At 48.4% G+C, this 20729-nt stretch overlaps 1 protein-coding gene across 2 annotated transcripts in view; it reads left to right on the top strand.

Annotated features, from left to right (window-relative positions):
- RALGAPA2 (Ral GTPase activating protein catalytic subunit alpha 2) overlaps nucleotides 1-20362 on the top strand; it is a 326457-nt gene extending 306095 nt beyond the window's left edge. For both annotated transcript variants that reach the window (XM_008962966.5, XM_063600987.1), the window contains one exon: nucleotides 16670-20362. In XM_008962966.5, coding sequence (XP_008961214.1) covers nucleotides 16670-16824 — 155 coding nt within the window. In that variant the 3' untranslated portion in view covers nucleotides 16825-20362. The remainder of the gene's footprint in view (nucleotides 1-16669) is intronic.
- The last annotated feature ends 367 nt before the right edge of the window (nucleotides 20363-20729 follow it).

The following is a 20729-nucleotide window of genomic DNA, read 5'->3' as shown; positions in this document are numbered from 1 at the left end:
TCAGTATTACATTTCATAGTGTTCATGGTTTAAGGAATTCAGTGTTGAGTGGGAAAAATTTTTATACGTCTATCATGCCTATCCTTAAGTGTGATTTTTAAGTCTAGGCATAATGTTCTGTTTTAATTCTTTGCATATCTTCTCATAACGCTGAGTAGGAATGAACTAGATATAATCTTGATTTGAACTGAAATGTGGGGCAGTACAATGAGGACAGAGCATTTCAGCACCACAGACAAGCACGTTTTCGGAAGCATCTTCTAGTTTACATACTGGCTTCGCTTTTGAGGAATCCCTGTCCACTATCTGTTACTACTTCTACAGATGAAAACATTTGTCATTTGTTTACACTGTTATGTTCTTGGGACAAGGGCGATCAAACCCAGATGAGCCAGCCAGCTTAAACTAAGAAATTGAGGTGAAGTCTGTTCTTCCGAGCAACAAGCCAACTGGAAAAATTGACCCTGAGCGGCTTAAGCTCCCACAGTGCACTTAGGACCCAATCAGACCATCTCTGGCCCTCAGTGTCATCAAAGCAGGGCCTTGGGCTTGGGCTCACATGCATATGCACAATCTGAGGAATTAGGGGCTCCTAGGTTTTCTTTGCATCCTCACCACCAGGGCTTTATTATTAATGAAGAGGGAGCATCACCTGAACACTGCATTCATTCTGCACTGTATTGGTAGCAGCAAGCCAGAAAGCAGCATGCAGCCCCCACTTCTAGAGGGAAAGCCCCAAAATCAGCCTTTAAGTCTGAAGTAAAAGTGGGAGATGCACTCGGTGGGAGTGGCCTGTGCCTGAAGCTTCCACTGTTGGAAAATGCCCTCTGCTTCTGACTCTCCCCATCCAGGTGCTGTTACCCATCCGCCCAACAAGCCCTGCGGGGGTGGGTTGGCCAGGTGAACAGGCTTGCGTTCAGGATGCGCCGTCAACCACACATGGTAGTGTAGCTGCTAATATATGAGCGCTCGGCATTTTTCAAAGAGCTTTCAAAACAAAATCTATTTTCCTAATCAGAAAATATGTTTAAAGACCATCGTATCTACCTTGTATCTATTCCATCCATTACTTGTATTGATAACACCTGACATGTAAAGATATTTCAACTACTTTTTTACCTAGCACTATAGTTTACCTTCCTTTTTTGACCAGCATTAAATAATCTAAAATGTAGCCAGTATTAAAATATTGGTTGCAATTAACATATATATGTTTTATGTATAAATACATTTATATACACATATACATTTCTCTCTCACACACACACACATATTGGGGTGGGGGACTGAATTTGTGCTTTCAATCATATCACCAAGAAAGAGGGACCGGCAGAGAGGCCTTGAAAGGGTTAACTGGAATGGGCACCCTTGACTGCTGGGAGGGACTGATGTAATCACTGCAGCTCACAGCCAAGTGCATCTGTTCACCATGAGGTCATTCTTCTGCATGCTAATGATTTGGAAAATCAAGTCTAGTGTTTGACAGTATCAGAAAAGATATAAATAGTGTAAATCTTTGCTTTTTAGAAGTTGCTCTTATAAAAGAGAAAAAAAGGAACTTTACATTGGACCTGAGATTTTTTTCAGAACTGCCTTAAAGATTGTGTCTGGATCTAAAAATTTTGGAGGAATCCACTTGTGTCTGTTGATCAATCAATCCCCAGATCACTATTACGGTCACAGCTAGCAATCTGGTAGCCAAGGGCTACAGGTATGTCTCATTTAATATCTAATTTTAAGAATTTCCAAGTGCCTTTGTCAGAAGTTGATAGATTTTTCTCAAAGAATGTTCAAAACCAAGTTAAATGAGTGGTTCTTCTCAGAATACCCAAACTGACTTGTGTTTGCTGAAGATGCCAGTACTACGTATGGTTCCTTTCTGCTTCAATATTGCTATAGAGAGCCAGCAGAGGGAGCACAGGTCTTTGTTTATTTGTTAGCCCTGCATAAACACAGCGTTTGATTTCTCCAAGATATGGTCAGAAATACTTCCTCCTTTATGATAGGCTGGATTGTCAAGGCTCCAGGATTTAGAACAAGTGGGAGAAAATTCCTCACTATGCTTCATCAGAGTCTGCCACTTTTAATGTAGGTCGTATTTGGAGCTTAAACCAGATTAGTCTGAGTCGGTCTTAGGATGCCACTGCCATTCCTGCTATTGCACAAAACTGCAAACTTTCATCTTTCACACAATTGCTTGGACGCCCTCGTGGAAAGGGTTATTATGCCACTTACCTAATGAAAAAGACTTCTGTAGCTTTTCTTCTACAACACAGTCGTTATGTTAAGTTTGCAGAACCTTTGCCAGAAGACTCTGCCTGGTGTCACTGAGTCATTTTGGTGGCCAATAAAATCTTCTCCTAAAACTGCAGATGGAGGCACTTATGTTACACATTCGCCCCAAAGCAAATCTGAGATGTAGACACTACACAAACTCCTCTTAGAACTCACCAGCCTTTGCCCAGAGGGATATGGCTACACTCAGCTTTTGCTTGCTAAGGCCTCCGCACCATATGCAGCTCGTCATTCCGCATGCAGTCCTGACAGGCAGTCTTCCTTGGCCGTTTCACTGGGCAGTTAATAATCAAGTTAATTCCCAGAAACAGCACAAGTAAATCCTAACCCAAACCACCAAAAAGAGTTTCCCCGCTCATTGAAAGGATAGTCATGTGACAGATTCATCGCATTCATATTCATTCCCTCCCTGTTAAAGTGGTCGTAATACGGTTTTAATTAATAGTGCTTCTTTTGAATTGTATGTGTTCAGCTTCCCCGTAACTTTGCTGAAGCCAGCAAAGAACATCATAGAATGTTGAACTAGAAGGGACTTCAGGAAAGATCATGTCTAACCCTGTCACGTTAATTTGGAGCAAGCTGAAGACCAACCCAGGAAGGGACCACCAAAGGTCATGGGCAAGTTGGAATCAGTGCCAACTCAATCTTCACCTCCCTATTTCACATGGAAATGCCAGCCCTGTGCCCACCCTATAGTGATAATCCCATAATCAGAGCCGTAGCTACCAGCTCTTTATTCATACTAAAGGCCAGAGTCAAATTTTACTCTATTCAGATAATACAGAAGTTTTCCCTTTTGGTCTCACTCTGTCGCCCAGGCCTGGATTGCAGTGGTGTGAGCACAGCCCACTGCATCCTCCCCGTCCCAGGCTCGAGCAATCCTCTAGCCTCAGCCTCCTGAGTAGCTGGAACTACAGGCATAAGCCACCACATCCAGCTAATTTCTGTATTTCTTATAGAGACAGGAGTTCACCATGTTGCCCAGGCTGGTCTTGAACTCCTGGGTTCAAGCGATCTGCCCACCTCAGCCTCCCAAAGTACTAGGATTACAGGTGTGAGCCCCTGCACCTGACCCAGAAGTTTTCCTTAAATACAAACTATCTTATATGACCATCTATTCAATAACTCAGCCATCCCACTCAGCACCCTCAGCACACTGGGCTGTAGCTGGCCAAAGTGTTGCCACATGTCCTACAGACAACTGCCTTGCACAGATGTTTCTTCTACCCCCATAATCCCTTCTGGACACAGCCCAAGTCTTCCTTCCCTCATAACCGGCTTGATTCTGACCACTTTTGCTTTGATTTTTTTCCAATTTAAGATGTATTCTTCTTGGAAAGATGGTACAACATTGATAGAAAGTTTTTTTTACCAGCTATCATTCCATCACCAAGACCCAGTGGGATTCAATTCTGGCTTCACATTGGAATCCCCTGTGAAGCTGTAAAGATACCGATGCTTGAGTCTCTCCACTAGATTCGGATTTATTGGTCTGGGGTGTGACCTGAGCATGGAATTTTTAAAAAGAAAAAAAAAAAAACTGAGGGTATTTTAACGTGCAGGCAGGACTGAGAACCACTGCCCTAAATCCTCTCTGAAATATTTAGGCCTTAATTTTAGTGCCATCTAACTTGTGATTACATATATCTTGATTTTCCTTAGCATATGTAAGCCTTTATCCTGCGTGTGTGTCTCCTCTCCATAATGGACTGTAAATTCTTTAGAGACTGGTACATGGGATTTCTTTCCTACTTGCAACAGGAGTGAATAGAAAGGAGGACAGAAGGGAATCAGGCTGTTGCTTTAAGCAGCACAGGTGTGTCTCTAGACCACAGATGTGTGGGCCTGATGCAAGATGCAGAGCAAACACTCGTAATTATGTTTCATCTGTCCCCTCCTTCCCAGTCTCTTAGTGAAAGTGGGCCACCGACAAAAAATCTGATAAGAAGCCGGTGTGGAGAAAGGCGGGGGAAGTCAGGAGCCAGCGAATCCACAGACCGAGTAACTGAAACTTGATTCGAGGTGCTTTCGTAGATGGTCTCGAGCGTTTTAAAGGGAATTATCGATCACCTTGTTTAGCACCACTTTAGGCTTCGTGCTTCTTCATCCCTTTGTTCTTTTAAAACTTTTTTACTCTCCTCGGTGTCAGCTCTGGAAGAGATGAGACAAGCATTCTTTTCATTTGCTTGGCTAGGAAAGTGCCACTGCTACCTGTCAGATGTTACCATCTCTGACGTGGCCCTTGTTGCCCCTGGAGGCTGCCACTGAGCAGGACTGTGCAGGGCACTTCAGGCAACACAAACTAAGGCTCTGGGAATCTCATGCAGGCCTGTGTCTCTCCTTCCCTTGTGAAGCTTGAAGTCTTATTGGAGAAAAGCAGACACTCGTGAGCCACAAAAAAAATGGCTATTTATTAATAAGCTCAGATAAGTTCCCTCCAAACTATAACCACATGCCAAAAAGATAGCCAGCCAGTGGTTTAGGCCAGTTGGGTTGAGATTTCCCTGAGATGGACCATGCCATTTGCCTTGTCAACTTGAGGAGAATGAAAACTTGCCTCGTTTGTATTAGATATTCTACTAAGCATCCTGCCAGCTGGTTTGGAACTTCCCCACATTGCCTAATGTCTGAGAACTGGAAGGCCCATGGACAAAAATAAAAAGATAGAGGATAGTAAATGTGAGGAGCAGAGAGAAAGAAACCACATGTTTCAGAGCCACTGCGGGGACAGTGACACTCCTGACAACCCTGGGGCTGGTGCTGGGAGTATTCATAGGTTCCCAGAATAAGAAGCGGCCTGAGATCATTCATTTTGAAGTGTGACCTTGCACTGAATCTGTTCCCTTGGCAGAACTCTGAAGGTGCGGTTTTTCTGTGAAATGCTGCGTTAGGTTCTGGGTTCCCAGTCCTTACAGGGTTTTAAGTGCAGGTGGCATCTTCCTCCTGCCTGACTGCTAATTACAGCTCAGGGGACGCTTTAGCAGTTGCCAAGAGATGGCTGGCAGGTACCAGGAATTTTTCTCAGAGACAATTTTTGGAAATAACTCTTAATTAAAGCTTATTTGAAATAACCTTGAGAATGTATTTCAGAAGAACCTGAAGCTCCCGACACCCCGGGTTCACATTCCTTGTGAATCGTGACTGGCCCTCAAGTCCTCCTGGCTCAGCAGGTGGTGCATGCACAACCTCAGCTGCTGAGGGGCCTCCTAGAAGACTCAATGGTTTTGCTCAAATTCCTGTTTAGGAACAGCCAAACCAAAGCAGAGGCCAAATGGAACCTCTCTTATTCGCAGTTAAGTCTTCTGACAGAAAGAAGAAAGAATATTTTATACTACCCTTTTCCAGGAAGATATAGGATGATAACAGGAACTAAACCTGCCGGTTCCTTTTTGCCCATTAGCCTTTAAAGTCCCTCAAACAGCAGAAGGAATAAAATCCCTTAAAAATGGGAAACATGCCCATCCATTTGAAATAAGTAACTTTACATATTTACAGCATTGATGTGGCCAAATTCACTTCTCAGTACACAAGAAACCTAGTAGCATCACAGTAGACAATGCCGAGAAAGAATAGGGAAAACCCTATTTTGTGGCCACTTCAAGAATATGAGACAATAAAATCCAGATGCATAGAGGACACGTTCCACCTACCTGTGCCCCCACGCAGAGGCTCCTCTTGCCTTTCCCGCAGCACTCAGCTGTGACCTGTGGTGGGAACCAGTGGCCTCCACCATCCCAGCATCTGTCTTCTCCTGTGTGGGATTGTGTGATCTGTGAGATTGCCTGAGGATATGGAAAAGGAATCATGGGTATGGCTTAGGAAGGTTCCACTCCCCCATACCCCTAATCTCAGGCAAAACAGGAAGTGTGCACACCTTGCCTTGCCAGTGCTGCTGAATGTGTATGGGTAGACTCTGCAGTCAGCGTGCATCCCAGAGCCCACGCGCAGTCATTAGGGAAGCCCTGCTCCCTAGCTACATCCCTAGGGTGCAGAGAAGCAGCTGGAGAAACAGCGCAACTCCAGTTAGCACCACAGCCTCCAGGTAACATCTGGGCATGCAGCTTCGTGAGGCCGGGCACTCCGGACCAGGGTGACAGTCGCTGACCCAACAGCATCACATGTGAGAGTCCCAGAGGAAATAGATCACCACGGAGAAGGAAGGAGGAGGCCAGAAGTGGAAATCTGTAGCCCGCTAGGCTGACTCTACTCTTTCTCCCACTTACCCAAAGCTAGCAACTTGCTAGAGGCCAAATTGAGATATTAAAACTCAGGTCCACTTAAGACCTGGGGGCACAGAGGGATGCACCTTTGCTACAATTTAAGTAGATGCGAACTGCAGCTTCACTCCTCAGAGCGTCTCATAAAGCCCACGAAAGTGGGTTTTCAGACATTCATCCCATAAATGTTTACCAAACACTGAATATGCCAGTTGCAGAGATGGGCAAGACAGACAGCAGCCCTTCCTTCACTGGAGGCTCACCTTCCAGACGGGAAAGGAGACGGCAGTGTCTGCTCTCAGGAGCTGAAGAGTGCTGAGGAGAAAAGACAACAGGGAAAGAGCCTTGGGAGTGCCACTGAGAAAATCCAACACACCTGGGGTGGGGGCGCACTTTAAAATAGGGGGTCAGAGAAGGCCTCCCTGAAAAGGCGGCGTGTGAGAAATGACGAGGAAGGAGGGGCAGGAAAGAGCAGGTGGAAGGGCCTGAGGCAGGGACTTTCCTGGCACAATCAAGGAACAAGGAGCCCAGCCGCCTTAGAGCTGAGTGAGCCAGGGTGGGCAGGAAGAACAGGAAGGTCAGAGTGGCCTTACGGGCAGAGGGCAAGAGCTTGGCTCTTGCTCTGGTGAGATGGGCAGCACACAAAGATGTGAAGCAGCAGAGTGCTGTGATATGACTCTTCCACGAAGGTCAGTTGGGCTTCAGTGGGGAGGGTGCACTGTGGGGATGGGGGACAACTTCCATGACAGTTTACTCGCCATGTATTCCCATCTCCGGGCACGCAACAGGCATGTCATATGTGTCTGGTGAATGAACAGATGTTATGCTCATACAATAGGTGTTCTGCCTGAACATTCCCTGGGGGGCACTAGAGGGGCCCTCAGCGGTGTCCCCTCACTCCAGCACCACAGAACATAGCCCCTGTCCTGGATTGCCCAGACAGGCAGAACGTGGAGCTCAGCCACGTGTCCCACCCTGCCCTCAAGACCCTGCAGATCCCCGTAAGTTCCAGTGGTCATGAGCAGGTGTGTGCATGAAGAATCGCGCAGATGGCCATCCCCACTACACAGAAAGTGATTCAAGAGACTTTAAACAACTCAGTGACACGGAAGGGCAAGGATGGGAGGCGAGGCTCCCTAGCTTTTTTTACTCTTACAAAAATGGTCTCCAGGACTCTCTGTGAACTGTCACCATTCTTTATGTACGTGTAGAGATTTGCAGTTTACTGCACGCTTTCCCCAGAGTCCCCCCTCCCATGGGGCAAGATTTCTCTGACAGTTGAGGAATGGAGGCAGGCTGGTTTTTCCATCACCAGGTGGCTGGTCATGTCCAGACCAGAGCTCGAGCACTTAGGCCTCTCCATTCTCAGACAGGACTCATTGCTCCACCCTACAGCCCCGCTGCCTCTCCGTGCCTGCTGTGGGGGACCCACCCACAGGAATGAACAACCCAGTGGGGGAGAGGAGCCCTTCTTCAGTGGCAATGGCAAAATGTTCCTCCCTGAAGGCAGAAAGGACTGTTTTCTAGAATGTATGGCCTGTACAATTTATACAGTGGCAAAGACCATGCCACTTTGGCACGGATAACTGAGAAATTTAGCTAAAGGGTTGCCTACTTTGCAATTCAAAAGGAGCACCACAGAAATAATTCACATATAGAAAGTATCTTAATTATGGGCCAAAATTCTTTTCTGGGGACAAGACAGTTTTTATCGGTAAAACTACCAGACATTTCCATTGCTTCTGCAGTGTTTCCTCAGACACCTCACACAAATACCTAGAACTCACTGTCCTCCCACAATCACCATGGATCTAACTGCTACATTTTCTTGAGCTGTTGATTATTAGGGAAACTTTTAAAAAATAGTCCTGAGTGGCGCACACACTCCCAGTGTATCTTGGGACAAATCACACAGTAATCCCACCTCACTGCCCCGGTCACTCCTGAGTTGTTTTAAGACAGATCAATTCAAGTTAGAATAAGCTTGGGAGACACCCTGGAAGGGAAAACAAGTCACTGAAAAGCAGTGTGCCAGCAGTGGGGTGGCCCTATTTGCTTTGAGGATGGTGTGAGGTTTGGGGGGTGGCGCAGCAGGAGAGGTGCTGGTGGCATCTACAGAACCTCACAGCTGCCCTCATTCCCCTGCTTGCCTGGGTACCCCAGGGGATTTTCTTTCTGAAATCTTGGAGCCACTTCTGTTGTGTCACTTTTGGAATCATGGGAATAGTAGTGCCACCCAGACCACCTTCTATTCCATTTTGCCATTTTAAAAACCAGCTTATTGAGATCTAATTCTCATACTGTGCAGTTCAACCACATGAAGTATACAAGTCGATGTTTTTGGTCTGTTCATTAGGTTATGCATCCATTACCACAATCAAATTCTATAACATTTCATCCCCCCCTTTAAACAGCCTGCTGATAGTCAATCCCCCTTCTCCCCGCCCACTCCTCAACTCTAAATAACCACAAATCCACTTTTTGTGTCTATGGACCTGCCCATTCTGGACATTTCATATAAATAAAATCATCCCATATGTGGTCTTTGGTGGCTGACTTCTTTCTTTTAGCATATTCTCAAGGTGCCTCCATGTGTAGCCCATATCGGTATTCCATTTCTTTTTATTGCCAAATATTCTGCTGTACGGATAGACCACATTTTATTGGTCCATTCACCAGCTGATGGACATTCGGGCTGTTTCCACTTTTGGTCACTGTGAATATTGCTGCTGTGAATGTTCGGGTCCTCTGTGGCCGTTCACTTATGTGAATTCAGTCTGGTAAAGTACACAGACTTCCCATGGCTAAGATGCAGCGGAAATCTTGGTGTTTATGTTCCGTGAGAGTGAGAGGGTCTGGAAACGTTTCTTTATGATGGCCTAACAAGAAAGTTGACACCAAGATATTAATTTTAAATTTATAATTTAGTTTAATTTAGTCATAGAGCCACACACAAGTACATTATAGTCATGGGAGAGAAAGAAAAAAATGCCAGGAAAATTTTTTTTACCAATGATCCACCTGCTCACTTAGCCCCTGCACGGGAGCAGCACGTATACAGGCACACGCTCCATGCACTTTCCCTTCCTCCCTCCCTTCCTGCCGGTCCAGCTGTCCCAGCTTTCGGCTTCTGAACCAAGGGTGATGGGCAAGACCAACAACCAGAAAGAGGAAGCCAAACCCAGAGTCAGAGCCAGGACCAGGACACAGCCACTGCTGCTGGATTGGAAATACTGGAAGCCATCCTTGGGCCATTTGGAGATGTTAATTAGGCTGGCTAATTCCCACTGGCCTTGGGTTGCCAGTGTTGAGTGTGTGGGCTTACCCCATCCACTGCCTGCACCTGTTCCCTTCCTCAGAGCCATTCCAAGGGGTCTGAATAGCCCAGACAGCTCTCTGATCTCCCACTCTGTCCGCCTTCCTGCTGGTAGGATATTTAGCACTTGCCTAAAGCTGGAGCCCTAGTCCACTGTTTCTCTCCCTCATCCATGCCAGCTCTCAAAATCATTCTCTTTCCTAATTATCTTGAACCAGTTAATCATTTTCCACACTGACTGTTCAGTAACCAGGATCCAAGGACAGGCAGCAGCGTTTCTTGTCTGACCCTGCCCAGCCTCATCCCAGGTGGCGGTTCTGGATGGCAGCCTTTCTTCAGAGGCAAGAAGCTTGGTTCAAAGCCTTGCTCTCTTGCTATCCCAGTGAGTACAGCTGGAGAAAGCATGCCATAGAAAGGCCCACCAATTCCTGGAACGCCTCTGCTAGGCGGAGCCGCACATAACACAACACATCTCCAGCCAGCCTCTTGTTTCCTGTGCTGCTTTAAATCCCTGTTGATATCCAGAGTATCGGAGAAGTCACACAAGGTGGAAGAAGCAAGACATCTTTCTTCAAAAGTGACTTCTGGATTCCCCCGGCTCAACTCTGTGTCTGAGCCGCCAGTTGGCCACAGTTTGGCCTTTTGGTGTCTGAGTTAAACTGCTAAGGGCTGTCCCCGAGGAGTCTCGCTCAACTACTCTTAGATATGAGTAGGGCTGGCTTCGATTCCCAGCACCACAAATAGGTAAAAATGACTTCAAATTTAAGACACTGTAACCCTATAACCTAGTGTCACAACTTTTTTTTTTTTTTTTGAGACGGAGTTTCGCTCTATTGCCCAGGATGTAGTGCAATGGCATGATCCCAGCTCACTGAAACCTCCACCTCCCCAGTTCAAGCGATTCTCCTGCCTCAGCCTCCCAAGTAGCTGGGATTACAGGCGCCCACCACCACACCCAGCTGATTTTTTGGTATTTTTAGTAGAGACAGGATTTCATCATGTTAGCCAGGCTGGTCTCAAACTCCTGACCTTAGGTGATCCACCCGCCTTGGCCTCCCAAAGTGCTGGGATTACAGGCGTGAGCCACCGTGCCCGGCTGTCACAACATTTTATCCATTATCACCCCACCGTGGAGCCTTCTGAGACATTTTGGTTTCCTAATTTGTCCCCTCCCCTGAAACACCACAGAAACACTGTGTATCTGTTTACTTACAGTACTTAGACCTGTGCTGTATGCATATAAAGAGTAGGCTATTTTGCCACCCCAAGGGGTGATATCCCCTCATTAGACTGCATGCTGTAACTTTTCTCCCAGATCCCCTGGAGGCAGCGGTTTCATCTGCTTTGGTCACCACTGTAACCCAGAGCCTAAAACAGTGCCTGGCACATATCTGCTGCTCATTTGACAAAGGGATAGGACAGTTAGGCTTTGTGTCTCTCCCCTATCCCCCCCAGACGTCAGGTCCCTCCTGGCCTCTTCCCACCCCCCATCTCCGAGCACATTGCCCTCCAGGTGCCCTCCACACTGCCCAGGTTGGTCAGTGCCCTGTGCGTACCCCAGAGATGTATCAGGAAGCTGACAGCTTACTCCTCTGCTCCACGACTGGAACCCCACCCTTTAGGAGCACCGCCGTGTGTCAAGGGCAAGTGACATTTGAGCCCCATGGAATAATCAAGGCAGCCCCCAACTGTCTCTGTCTTTGCATCTCCTTAACTCAACCATGGATTGGCAGTTACTGAGACATTCTTTGTGGTCCAGCACACCACACCAGGCTGCGTCTGGGGACGCACAGGAGAGGGGCAACCCAGTCCTCATCAGCAATTACAAACAAGTCCTCCATTGTTAGCTGCGCCATCTGCTTTCTTGGTTTCTACCAATCGGGTGCCTGTACGCACAGCATAACCAGGGCTGAGGGGCTGCAGATGAGTGAGATCAAGGAGCGCCTTCATAAAGAGACCCTTTGCTCACACTGGAGGGTGTCAGTGGCATGGTGCTCTAAAAGCCGAACTTCCTCAACTCAAGGAAGACCCACGCAGATATGCTCTATGTTTGCCCTCTTCCATGAGAGGAAATGGGGGCCCTTCAGTACAGCACATTGGGGGGAAATCAGAAATCTAAATGATTAATCATCCCGAGGATCCACGGAAAACATTCTAGCCCATGACCAACAGTCAGCAGCAGCCCAGAACCTCTTGTGCCCAAAGAGCACAACCAGGTGTGGAGAAGGCACAGTGTTAACGGTGGTTGGAAATCAAACCAAGGATCATACACGACCCACGATCAGTTACTGATCCAGAATCTCCTAACCCCAAATAATTTTCTTGGGAGAAAGGGACAATTTTCATCAATAGACTGGAAAAGATGTCTCCATAGCAGTGCACGTTTCTTTCATGGAGCCTTGGCTAAAAGAATGTTAGTGGTCACCTCCTGATGGCTGCTGGAGCCACCATCTTAGAAGTTTGCCCCTGTCACTGTGCCAACCTTGGCAACCTTGGCAGAGGGGGTCAGCAGAAAATCCACGTTTACAACTGTGACTGTGCAGACAATGGTCCACGTCACTGATAAATGTCCTTTGTCCGGATCTGATGGTCGTCTAGTGACACAGAATTCAGGAGAGTTGTGGGGGCTGAGAGTTCAGGAGAAGCTACTGCCTGGTGCAGAAAGAGGATGCATTCGCCAAGGAAACCCCGCCGTAGGAAATAGGATGGCGTGGAAGGGGTGGAAGAACCTGTCACAAAGCATAGAAAAGCTAAGATCCCCCTCAGTTCTGTGTGACTACTGAGAACCTGCTGCTCTGTGGGTGAGAGTGACCTTAGGGTCCAATTTCACCACTCCAGGGAACCCTCCCAAGCTTTCCTCTGCACAGGATGCTGCGTGTTCCCTCCCTGGGGACTGTCATATTGCAGGTGACACCAGTATTAACACACTGTGTATAACTCAGAAACCTGTAAAATGAAACTTGGAGACATGTAAACTTGCCCACCTAGGGGGTTTCAATTATTTTTTCAGGTCATCCATTTCAAATGCTTGTCTTGAAAACACTTTTATCTTTGTATTTTAAACAAAATCAGTCAGGAAAAGTTGGAGAGCAGGAAAAGGATATAGCTGTCAGTGCTGTTCAGCATCTGTAGGGCTCCTGACAAGGTCTGCATGCGTAGATCCTGGGAGTTCTAATGTCTCTCTCATTTCACATTTGTAAACACGACATCAGCTTGTATTTTGTCCTATCAAGTAGAATTTTCAAGTGAATGTTCGGTTTTTACTGATTGACAAGGCTGCAGAAATGCTTGGGCAGCTCAGGGATCAATGTATTATTAGCACTGTGTTAGTTACCAAGTTGGAGCTGTGGGGGTGTTGTGTTTGTATTCATTCCATTTTGTGTTCTTTCCCTTCAGATTAAAACACGTAAAGGTCTCATTTCAATATTTGAGCAAGGTAAGACAGACACTTCAGTGGATTTGTCCAGCCACCCTGCTTTGGGGAGGGGGTGGGACTTTTCTAATCGGCTGCCCTCGGTAGCGGACCCTGCATCAGTGCTCCTCGCCCTCCTGGGCCTTCCCCTCCCCGGGGGCCCTGCCCACACTCCTGCCCCTGCATGTCTGCGCTGCCCGGGGAAGCCCAGCTTTGCCTTTCTTCTGCCCGTGCACTCGGGGAGGAATCCGACACCAACACCTGCCATCCCGGAAAATGTCTTTGTCGCCTGCCCTTTTGTGTGTGGGGCTGCAGGGAGCCAGCGGGCGCTGGGGCCGCCCCCTTTTTTGTTGCCCAGGCCTGAAGGAGCAGGGTCTTGAGATGGGCCGATAAGACACGGCACGTGCTGGGCCGGCCTTTGACCGCCAGCCTTAATGGAGGCCTCTGAGACCTCCATGCGGGGAGGGCAGGTTGTGGCGGGGGCTGCTGAATGGAACAGCTGGGGAAGGAAAAGCGGACAAAAGCTGCTGCGGGAGCGCAGAGGGTGGAGACCTAGGAATGGGCTGCGGTCTAGGACCCAGAGGATAGACTGGCCATGGCAGGTGTGACCTCCCCAGCCTGCCTTTCTGTCCTGGGTCTGGGGTCCAGGCCCTGCCCAGAGCGCTCTGATGGATGGCAGCCGCCTTGGCAAGGCTGTCTGAAAACCCTGTCCCGTGTGGCCTGGGCTGCACCACCTCCCAGGCTCACAGGCGGAAGGCGAGCAGTTGGTAATGACAAGGATCACGGCAGTGCCGTTCACAGGAGAAAGCAAGTGAGCGAGCTGCCGTTCCTGAGCCTGTCGCCCACAGTGGAATGCAAGGCACAGACACCAGTCACTTTGTCTCAGTAAATATGGAAGTGGGATGTTAGGGTCCAGATTTGTTGGTTTATCCAAACCTTCACCCTCCTCTGCCAGGCAGGGCTGTTGGACCTGCAGGCCAGAGGAGCAGCCAGCGCCACAGCCAGCCGACCCTCCAGCCAGCTGCCCTTTCTCTTCCCCTCACCCGTGGCTTAAGCCCAGTCCTGATATTGTCCCAAACTGGGCTCACTCGTGTCAGCCCCAACAGGTGACACGAGCCTCAGAGCCCAGGTGCTCATGTCAAGATGGGGCAGAGAAGGGTTGTGCAGTCCCCTCCCAGCAGGGCACCTTGCTGCAAAACTTCGCATTTGCCGAGACCCCCGTCTCCATGCATGTCCTGCTCCTGCCGCCAAAGTGGGGAGGTGAGGTTCGAGTGTCCTGTGAATAAATCCTTGGCTTCCATCACCGGGAAGAGGCAGTGCGAGTGGAGCAAAGCTGCAAGTGGACGTGTCATATCAGGAAGGCGGCCGTACCTTGTGTCCCTCCTACCTGTCCTGCAGCTGCCACCTCCCCACCACGGGGTGCTGTGGCACGAGGGCCCAGTGCAGATGACAGTGTCCCAGCAGAAAGCTGGGGACCAGAGGCCTGTGTAGGGCACTGTGGCACTGGCTGCAGCCCAGCTGAGGGGTGGCTTTGCCCTTTGCCCCTGGCCATGGGATCCCTGCTTTCAGGTGCACAGGCCCCCTTCTCTGCAGAGCTTCCTGCTGTTCTCCAGGCTCACTCAGCGGGACAAAGCTGGCGTTCCTCTGTCCATCTGCAGGAACTCGAGGTGCACCCCTCTTTCCCTCTTTATCCTCCCTGGGTGAGTGGGTGGGGCAGAGGAACTAAAATGTTTCCCTTCAAATCCAGAATTAGCAAAGGTTCGCTCTTTCTCTTTGGATCTCACTTTATATCTTTCATTTACTTGCCTTTTTTTTTTTTTTGCTTCTTTATTCGAATCAATCTGATTACCATAGTGGGCTGGGCTGTTGGAATATTGTCTGGGATTAAATCAAGTCTGTTCTCCCATGCTGCCCCACACCCTGGATTAAATGCCAGTGCCCACCACCAGCTGCGAGGGGATGGAGAGATGCCTTGTAACAATCTAGCTTCTCTTGTGGATGATGGTCTAGCTGTGCTGCCTTTGTCAGAAGCAGCCTGTTTTTGTGTTCTGGGGTTTTTCATGTGTGGTGTTTTTTTTGAGACTGGGTCTCACTTTGTCACCTAAGCTGGAGTGCAGTGAAGCCATCACTGCAGCCTTGACCTCCCAGGCTCAAAATCCTCTCACCTCAGCCTCCCAAGTAGCTGGGATAAGTTTTGCAATGTTTTTGTAGAGACGGGGTTTCACTGTGTTTCCCAGGCTGGTCTGGAACTCCTGGGCTGAAGCGATCCGCCCACTGCGCCCGGCTGCAGCCTGTTTTAAAGATGAGAATAGTGAGCCTTCTCTGTATGCCCGACCTTACTGAGCCTAGAAGAAGGGAGGCAACCGTGAAGCCCCTGGACTCTGAAAGTACTGAATTTCAGAACACCCTGAGCCAGGCTGCCTCCATAGGTCCAAGCACGTTTGCAAGTATTGATTTTGGAAACTCTTCCTAGAAACAATAAGGGAAGGTCAGAGAATGAAAAAAGATGCTGTCTGTGAATAAAATAACGGACTTAAATTAATTTCAAATGCCAATAATAATAATAATTTCAAAGGCCAAAGCCCTGCAAGTGAATCACGCAGGGAGGAAGATGTGGAAACTCTGCTTTTGAGGTTGGTTCCCAGCAGAGGTCATGCAGGAAACTTGGGGCATAATACAACAGGGTTTAAAAATACACTACGAGGGGAAGGGTGATGAAATGATCCTCTCGCTCGCAGAACGGTGCTAGGGGAGACCCAGCTCCACCCGCAACAGTGGCTTGGTGTTGCAGCAGGCATTCTTGTATTCCTCTGAGCACACTGACAGCAGCCCTGGGGAAGCGGGGGGTGCAGATGTGCAGGTTTTAATTGTATTCCTTTTCCCTCCAGTGATGAACAGCTGTATGCTTATCTGGACTCATTCAGACAAGCAATTTAGGCCTGACCTCTAGTCTTAGACCCTTTGGGGAATAATCGAGTTGTAACTCATTGTGTAGAATATCGATATGTAAACACGTGGAGATGCCAGGAACACCGCCAGGGATCTGCAGAGCGGCCTCTGAAGTTTCACGGGCTTTTCCATGGACTCCAGCCACTGCTGCTTCAGTGGCTCTTCCTCCCTTTCACTATGACCAGATGCCTTTTCTCTTCATTCTTTACTTATGAATTGGACAGTAGGTCTGAATTAATTTCACAAGATTCATAGCTTCTTTTATGCTGCAGAAAAGCCCAGGGCAAAGAATAAGAAGAAAGACATTCATGTGTTTATTCATTCAACAAACATCTTTGCCGGCATAGCATGGGAGGAGGTCACCAGACCCTTCTCCTGGGAGTTTCCCTCCCTTCTGAGTGCCACAGATCCTCCCTGAAATGTGTGGCCGTAGAGCCGCCGTTGCCTCCATGACTTAGCAGTTCTCTGCTTCCTTTGCAGGGGCCCTGGCCTCAAGTCTGAGTGCTGACCTCGAAGAGCCCCTGAGTGAGGAGGAGACAGAACACCCTCTCCTGCCTCTGCCCCGAGCCACTAAACCCAGAATCTCCAGGAAATTTCGTTGCTGTACTAGTGCCCTCAGCAGGTCTTCCCATTAGTGGACTTCTGAAGCCCATGGTGCATCCCACTACCGTGTCTCAGATGGGACTCAAACTAGGCTGTATCATCTTGTGCTGAAACCTCACAAACCTTGGACTTCCAAAGAAGAAAAGAAAAAGTCACCAAAAACCAGAGATGAACCCACTGACACGTGGGCATTGGTGTGGCTGCTCTGGGCAGATGACAGCAGGAAAAGATTCTGCGCTTTCAGGGAGGGGGCAGAGGGCAGCTTGCTTCTGCACCCCAAGTTGTTTCTTCTCATTTATGAACCGAAGCATGATTCACAAAGGGGCTGGCAAAACAATTGTCTAATTGAGGAATTTGATCTGCATTGATTTTGCTAGTTCCTTTTATGTTAGGATTTATGGTTTACTCAAAAATTTCATCATCATGGACACTGGCTTTCCCCGGGGTCTTTCGCTCAGGAGAAGTTTTACCTCAGTTGTCCAGTGTTTTCCCACATGGTACCGGACGCCCGCTAACTAAGCAGAGGCTCTCCTCACCACGCAGAGGCGCTTCAGGTCATGACAGTGATGCCCCTATCTTAGAACACTCAGAAGATTCCAGAAATACAGGGTCCCGTCCTTGCATAAGTTCCTGCAGGACAGGAAGTGTCCCAAGGCTCAAAACAACACAGACCACATCCACACAAAAGGCGCATGCCGGCTTCAGGCGCTAGGCTGAGACGGGTACCCCCCGAATGGCCTTGTGCCTCCAAAAGCCTCACGCTGCAACTTTGCTGCTCCTGTCTGTTGCCCAGAGAGGCCTCATACAGGCCTCAGAAATGTTTCTTGTCACACAAAGCTTTCGGTAGCAGATTCCAAGCAAGGGGTTTAATCCTTACATTTTTGCCCATTTGGCTCCAAGGAAGGCTTATTAGACCTGTTTTCTTTTTTTTTTTTTTTTCTTAAAAACAAAATGAACAAATGAATGAAAAGAGAAGCAATGGTGAGCCCTCTCCTGCTGGGGGGCCCTGGGTGGGCCTTGCCCGTCCTGCAGCAGAGAAATCAGTCAGCAGCAAAGAGCTGCTGGCGCAGGCCCCAGGCTGTGTCCTGGACCCTTGACCTGCCTCAGAGCTAGAGGTTTGCTCCGCCCCGCGCTTCACTTGGGAAGTAAATCCAAGAAACTTACCAGAGTCCATCGCCACTGCGCAGGCTTTGTTCTCACAGCGGCCAGGTACAGAGCAACGCCCTGCAGTGGGAAGGGACAGCAGCACGAGAGACGCAGCCCCTAACTCAGGGCTTATGATGGGTGGGCTGGTCCTGGGAAAGGCGGGCCCTGTGCGGGAGGCCTCCAACCTTCCTGTGCCCTCTGCCCTCTGCCCTTGCACACACTTGTTACCTTCAGGCTGCTTGGCCACCCAGGCCTGAAGAAGCCTTCTGAGGCTCTCACCCCATCAGAGCGGCCATTTTCACTGAGGAGCCAGTTTTTTCCATTTGCCATGGAGCTGGTTTGGCTGGAACCTGGCCTTTGTAGGGAAAACGGGGAGACTCAGGAGCCAGACTCACTCTTGGGACAAATGAGAAAGAGCTGAGCCAGTCGTTCCTGTCGGAAGGGCGGGCCTGCTCATTCTGGCGAGAATTTGCTTTTCTGCTTTATAGGGGATTGCAGGCCAGGCCCATTGACAGGAGCACCTTGAGAGCCACCTGAACACGAGAATGAGGGTGCCCCAAAGTGGAAGGAAGCTTCTGGCCCCTGGGCCGTTTTGGGAAGGGCCCAGGATACTCACGGGGGCTGAAGGGCAATGTGAAGAGTGACTGCAAGTCCTGGCATTTTCTGTGGTGTCAGCAAACGCCCCTTTATTTTAAATGATTCCAGACATCTGGGCAGCGTAGCTTGGCCACCATCACTCAGGCTTGATCCTGCTGTTGAGCTGCTCCTGTCTCCTGTTTACCTCACTCCTGTTGGGAAGGCCATCGCATGCTCCTAGGCTCCAGAGTCCCCTGTAGGTCTCTACCAGCAGGTCACCTCTGGGAGAACGTTTCATCTTCAGGCTCTAGAAACTCCTGTTGCGGAATTGCTGGCTTTAGTAGAAAAGATATGTCAGGATTTAGAAATCGTATTGAACTCTCCTGGACTTCTGCTCCATGATTTCATTTTGCTTTCACGAACCAGCGATCCCGACCTTGGGGTGGGAAATTCAATTGTAGGCAGCAAATAACTCAACCCTCCTGTAACCCCTGAGGATTATAACGACCCCATGACCCCCGATGACAGCCAGCAGTTTGGTGACTAGAGTTTTTTGAGCCTGCCATTCTCAGTAGCAGCTTTGGTCTGGAGATGGAATGTGGAGCAGGGAATCTGACAGCCACGTTTCTCGTGATCACATGGACTGGAGTCGTTTTTGTTATCTGGGGTGGAAAATTGCAATGATCAAGTTTCTTTTTTTTTTTTTTAACTTAGAAAAGCAAATATTGTGTTTTTGTAATAAATCCCTTTCAGCAAAATTGCGGAGGATCATTCATCCACTAGGGCCCCACCTGAGTCACAGCGCTCACTCATCACGGTGGTACCAGTAGGTCAGCCATCTGGAAACAGAAGTGGCCCTAATTGGGCCAAAATGTGGTAAGACTCGCTGGCCTCAGGCAGGGCCAGGCCAGTTCCCTCACTTCTCTGCACACCTATTCCCAGATTCCATCCAGAGCAAAGCTGATGTTTATCGTCTCATTGTACTTAGGCTTTCGTACTTTAAAAAATTATGACTTTTTAAAAATAAGCCTTCAGCAGACAGAAGTGAAGAAATTTAGCCTGGGTTGCCTCAGCAACAAAGTCTGCAGTTCGTAAGAGCTACATGTTGGGGAAGTGGGGTGACCCAAACTTGGTGACATAGGTTGATTGATCAGACCCTTAGCCTTACAAACAAGAGCTCGTGCAGATCCACAGAGCCATGCACATCCTGTCTTCCTGACCTTCCTCAGGTGGCACCACCTGCGCCCCATGGACCTGCTGTATCGGTGTCATGTGGAGGTCTGATGAATCCTTTAAAACCTAACTGTGATGTCGTAAATGTAACTGTGCTACCTTTATATCTACTGAAGGGCAGCGTCTGCATCCGAGGGAAATTCAACATGAAACAACCATCATTTTAGTTGCGCTCAGTCTGTCCATATGACATACACATGAAGTGAATGTTTCCTTATGTTTTCAGGTCTACAATGTTTAGTACATGTAAATAAGGAAAAAATTTGATAAATATGGTAAATTAAGTTATAGCGTGTCATTTGATTCTTATTTTGCTGTCTCTTGTTATTTAATTTTCCTAATGCTGCACATCTAGGTTCCTTCCTAGGTGGTGGGAACACCTTGCAGACGTGTGTGCACCAGGACACACCGCGGCCCAGGCAGCCACGCCGAGAAAGCACCCATCTCCACTGATGGCAGCCACCCGACTCTCCAGTTAACCTCTTTTACGCTTTAATTCTGATTTACTGTGATGATTTAATAAAGTGGAAACACAGCACTTCAGTGCTATGTGTTTCTCTCATTCTCATTATAGTTTATAAGAAAATAAAGTTCACCCTGGCATCTAATAAAAAAGTGGCTTTCATTTTTATTGGACAGAATTGTTTGAAAGCATATTTTAACCAAAGCCTAAACATGTATCCAAAATGGTAGCTGGTACCAATGCGGGGAAGCTTACCAACATGTTAATGTAAAATTCACCTCGTTTCCTAACATGGAATACTGAGATCCAGTCACAAGAGGCTCTGAATCCAAGCATCATGGTTCTAATCTACTTAAATCGCTTTCTCTCTTCATGATTAAAGGGCTGGTTCAGTATCACCTGCTACCGCAACATCCATCCGAGCCCACAATGAGCTGTGCCCCTTGCTCCGTCTCTCTCCAGGGCAGCCCCCATACGAGCCACCCTTCTAGCGGTCAGGAGCCCCTATCCCTGATGAGC

The sequence above is a fragment of the Pan paniscus genome, chromosome 21 (genome assembly GCF_029289425.2).
Source record: "Pan paniscus chromosome 21, NHGRI_mPanPan1-v2.0_pri, whole genome shotgun sequence".
In the NCBI taxonomy this organism is placed as follows: domain Eukaryota; kingdom Metazoa; phylum Chordata; class Mammalia; order Primates; family Hominidae; genus Pan; species Pan paniscus.
This window is presented reverse-complemented; position numbering and strand designations above follow the sequence as displayed.